This window comes from Ailuropoda melanoleuca, chromosome 3 (assembly GCF_002007445.2).
Source record: "Ailuropoda melanoleuca isolate Jingjing chromosome 3, ASM200744v2, whole genome shotgun sequence".
In the NCBI taxonomy this organism is placed as follows: domain Eukaryota; kingdom Metazoa; phylum Chordata; class Mammalia; order Carnivora; family Ursidae; genus Ailuropoda; species Ailuropoda melanoleuca.
The window spans coordinates 139,405,592-139,410,374 of NC_048220.1; the positions used below are offsets into that span (position 1 = coordinate 139,405,592).

The 4,783-nt window shown below is 56.0% G+C and overlaps 1 protein-coding gene across 2 annotated transcripts in view; it reads right to left on the minus strand.

The window, feature by feature from the left end:
- Positions 1 to 294: 294 nt before the first annotated feature.
- ROPN1L (rhophilin associated tail protein 1 like) overlaps positions 295 to 4,783 on the minus strand; it is an 18,565-nt gene continuing 14,076 nt past the window's right edge. Inside the window, exons 6-7 of one of the 2 annotated variants that reach the window (XM_034657089.1) lie at positions 977 to 1,135; positions 295 to 479 (exon numbers count right to left, since the gene is read on the minus strand). In XM_034657089.1, the coding sequence (XP_034512980.1) occupies positions 1,024 to 1,135 (112 nt within the window). In that variant the 3' untranslated portion in view covers positions 295 to 479; positions 977 to 1,023. The remainder of the gene's footprint in view (positions 480 to 976; positions 1,136 to 4,783) is intronic. The other variant, XM_011224156.3, reaches the window with a different exon arrangement.

A 4,783-nucleotide genomic window follows, 5' to 3' on the forward strand; every position in this document is an offset into this window, starting at 1 on the left:
CTCTCCCTGGGGGGGGGGGGGGCGGGTCTTAGGTGTGGTTGTCCGAGGAGCCAATTTCAGCATTCCTGCTGGTCAGCAGTTCCCAAAGAAGAGCCAGTTTAACACTGCCCATCCTCCCTCCCTACTCTGTAGCATCCAAACAGATTGTTTTATTCAAAAAGATTGTCTTCCTGCTATGAATCCTTTCCATGTAAGGGTCTTCCAGGAAACATGGTGAAGAGCAATCATTAAGTAGATCCCAGGACACACTGACCACACTGAGCTTCCATTACGAGAAAAACTCACATGACACACCTCTGTGTTTAAAGACAAGCTGTATTTGTTGCCAAGGTTTTACAAAGCATTATTTGACATTAAAAAGTGGTCTTCTCTGTATTAATGGCCTCTGTCTTCTGAGTTTTCTTCTCGAGGTTTTCTAAACTTTCCTGTTCAGAACGAAGAAATCTGAAAGTCCTATCATGCCATTCTTTCTAGAGTCTCTAGATTGGAAACAGATAAAGGCACTATATTAGTCATTTCTCACAGCACACAACGCAAGTTTTATGAAATGCAATTTAAAGGTTTTACGAAGAAAAACTGATGATTTCCGATCTCTAATCAGTAATTCTTAGCTCCAAAAATAAAGCATTCTGTTTTCTCATACAAAAATGGACATTTATTTCTATGTGAAAAAATTAGGTCCAGTGAAACTCAAAGGACTGTCTTGAGTCTATGAAACTGGCATTGCCAACAGCATGTTCTCTCGATTTTTCTTTTTTTTTTTTTATCTATAAATACTTCTATTTCTTAAGAGATGGTGAACATTAGTACATTTCTACTGCCAACATCCGTGGATGTGAAAATACTGAACTTGAACAATATTCATTCTCTACGTCGGTGGGGGAATGAGAACCGTCTCGAGTGCTCACTATTTTCAAAGGAACATCAGCTAGTGGTCCTAAACCATATTCTACCATAAACAGCAACCATCTCTCACAGCCCCAGGGGAATCACAGGCGTCGAACAGTCTCCCGCTGGGGCTGCTTAGAGGTGAAGAACGGAATGCTGGAGAATGATGCTTGTCACTCGGACCCCTTGCTTTCCTGGGCATGAGGATTTCCCACCACGGTGGCCCCTGCAGCTCTCCTTGGGCAGCCTGCGGAGAAAGTGGGCTTGCTGTCTTTGTTGTGCTAACAGCAAATGGAGGCCCAGCTGGAGTGTATTTCCCCAGTTAAGGAAGAGCCATTAACCAAGTGACAGAAGAGAAACACCAAGTGGGATTTTCTTTGGACTTTCCTTGTGAACTAATTCCTCACCCTGGGTACCAGCTAATGGTTGCAGAACAAATCTCGCCATGAACACACGATCCCAGATCCTTCTGGAAACAGGAAGGGGCCACTCCAACTTCCCAGGGGCTTCCCAAGCTAGGTCCTGGCAAAGCCACCTCCAGGTCAGCCCCCAGGGCATGCCCTCCGCCAGGGCCCCTGGTCGGCCTGCCCAACCCAGCCTGTCTCCCTGCCTGCACACCCTCGGCTCAGTGCCTGTGCGACCACGAAGCCAGTGCAGGGCAGTGTCCAGCACCTTCCACTAGAGACACATGGACGGGTCTGAAACACTCTTGGAAACGAGCAATGAGTGAATGAATGAATGAGTGAGTGAGTGAGTGACTCGTGGCATGAGTAAATGAATTACTGGATAGGCAGAAATCACTCCCACTGCAAAAAAGAGGCCGAGTTGGACCGTTTACAAAGGTGGGTGGGGAGCAGGTGGGGACAGGGGGGCTCTGGCCCGGGCCAGCCGGCCATGTGCCCACCCACTGAGCTCCATTGCCCCATCCCGAGTGTCTTCCAAGTGCTTGCTGCTCCATGCACTTGCTCTCAATGGACTCATGAACTCTGTGCCCTGCTCCAGACTGGGTTACTGGGGTGCCCAGGGGCATTCAGGCTTTTCCTGTGAGCCCTGAGGGGGCTGTCCAAGGTCCGGGTGCACAAGGCACCAGGCTCTACACCGGAGCCCCGCACCCAGCAACTAAGTGTCCTTCTCCGTTATCTTCAGCCCCTCCCTCCAGGGGCCCACCCACCTCTCCCACTCCTCCCAGTCTGCAGGGCCATCTGGGGGAGCTGGAGCCTACACTGTGTCTGCTCCCCTGTCCCCACAACTCCTCTGAAATCACTGTTGCCAAGGTCATAATGTAAGGGACAGCTCTGCAGTTGGCCACACTGGGCAGTGCTTATCCGTTCCCCCCCAACCCTCTGTCCCCGGGGCACTCCCCCTCCTCCTCTTGTTCACCCCTCCCCGCCTCAAAGCCTGGAGTTCCAGCTGCCCCACTGCCAGCCTGACGTCCTCCTCGTCCTGCCACATCCTGCACCCCCCGGGGGGGTGGACTCCAGCACAGGCCTGCGCTCACCCAGCCCGTGGGTAACCCCAAAGGCCTACCAACTCACAAGGCCTGCCCCCCCACAGGTCACGTCCTGGGAGACAGCAGCACCCGCTTGGAGCCCACGCCCGCCTACCCTTTGGGGGCAGACCTTGAAGCCTGTGGCCCACCCCTCACATCCAGTTAGCCTCCCAAATCTGGGGCAGCCCTACAGCCTCACCCTTCTTTGTTGGGACCTTTGCAGCAGTCTCAGGCCCCTCAGTGGAGGGGGGGAGCTTCCAACCAGAACCCACCACCCGTTTCCTTCTGTAAGTTTTTCACTGTTTCTCTGTTGTTACCAGATGCAACCCAAACTCCCCAGGGGCTCCCGTGCCACTCCATCTCCACCATTTGTGGGGAGCAGGCAGTCGAAGGGTCCTGTACATCCACCAGGATATCCTGAGCACTGCTAGGTGAGCAGACACCACCTCAAGGCCGGTGAACCAGCCCCCATCGCTGTGCTCCATGCACATCACATATAGTGACTTCGCAGAGGGACGGACAGGGGCAAGGGAAGCGGCTTCATGGGAAGGGCCCTTTCGGAGAGGCCTTTCTGGGCAGGGGACATCGGCAGCCGGGTGAAGGGGGTGGGGTGTTCCAGAAGCACAAGTTCAAGAGCCTGAAGTGTTTAGGGGGCAGGGAGCTCGGCCTGCTTGAACCCCACAGGCCCGTGTGGCTGGGATGCAGTGAGCAGGGGACACGGTGAGTACCAACCAGGGGAGCGAGACTGCAGGCGGGTAGGCATCAGACCCTGTGGGGCACAAAGGCCACGAAGGCGTGGGTGGGAAGCCTTTGGGAAGTGACTCGATTTATCAATTTATCGTTTGGAAGGACAGCTGGCTGCCTGCGGAGGCTGGAGCCAGGGGCAGCGGGTGGCGGGGCCGTAGGAATGCAGGAAAGACAGAGGAGGTGGGATGGATTTGGGGTGGGGGAGGAAAGGGACATTATCAAGGGTCACCCACGTCTCTGTCCCGACCTCTCTATCCTGACCTCGTGGGGAGCTGGTGATGCACTTTACAGAAGGGGGAGACTGAGGAAGGAACTGTATGGAAGGAATGTGGTTTCTGTTGGGACATTTTCAGCCTGGCATGTCCACCAGATGTCCCAGTGGAAAGGTCAAGTGGGCAGTTTGATATCTGAGTCTGGAGCTGGGAAGCAAGGCCAGCTCTGTGACAGGCCTGGGGTTCCCGTGGGAGGTACCCAGACAGAGGGGCAAGAGGGCTGAGATTCCCAGAGGTGGGGCAGAGGGAGGGAGGGAGAGACACTGGAGACCAACGAGGGTGCCTAGGAAAGCACGTGGGGGCTGCGGTGGCCTCAGCAGCCCCAGTGTCAGTGGCACAGGTTGGATCTGGAGTCAGAGAAGGAGTCTGGGGGGAGGGGACAGGACAGTGTCTACACAGCCCCTACTGTGCTGGACCTGAGATGTGGTGCTGACACAGGAAGAGCTTGCTTGTGTCCTGACCAGGCTGGACGGAGCCAGGAGGAAGCTGGTGGAGAGGAAGGGGACAGTCCCAGAGCTGGCACAGTGGGGGCACCGCTCAGCTGGGGTGGGGACCTGGACAGATGCAGGACGGTGGTGGGTCTGGTGGTGGCATGACGCCAGGCCCCTCCTGTCACTCCCCACTGGTGGGCAGCTGCGGATGGGACTGAAGGTCTCAGGAAAGAAAGGGGTGACTCCCTGGAAATGGGGTTCGGGGGGGCAGCCACAGGACAAGGGGCTGGTGAGCGTGGCTACAGAGGAGGGGAAGGTGACCGCCCACATGGACTTCGGAGAGGGGAGGGTTGAATCCTCAAGAACGGTGCGTGTCGGGCGTGTCAGGGCACGAACAGCGTGTCCCCGGGAGGAAAAGGGCAAGTCAGCGGAGGGCACACAAAGGAGAGGGAAGACTGGACGGGGGAGGGCAGAGATTCTGAAGGAGGGAGGACAGGACATGGTCTGGAAGGAATGAGGAGGTGGAGCCGAGGAGAGATGGCCACAGTGGCATCAGGGAGTCCAGGGCCTGGGCCTGGCGTCCCGGGTGCGGACGGTTTGGGAGGGCAGGAGGGGACCAGAGTCTGGTGGGGATGACAAACCAAGTCTCCTGCCTCTGCTCCCCTGCTGTCCCGTTCTCGTGGCCCTCCACCCTGCGGGCTGGCGGGGTCCGTGAGTCCGGTGTCCATCCGCTCCCAGGAAGAGCAGAAGGGGATGTGGAGTGGACACCCGATAAACATTCAAGGAATAAAGGTGAAGTCACAGCCTCCGCCTTCGGGGTTTTGGGACGCACCTTCTATCTTACTCTTCCACATGCTGTGATTTTAAACCACTGGACACACTGGACTTAAGAATCAAGACCGACTCTGGGGCGCCTGGGTGGCACAGCGGTTAAGCGTCTGCCTTCGGCTCGGGGC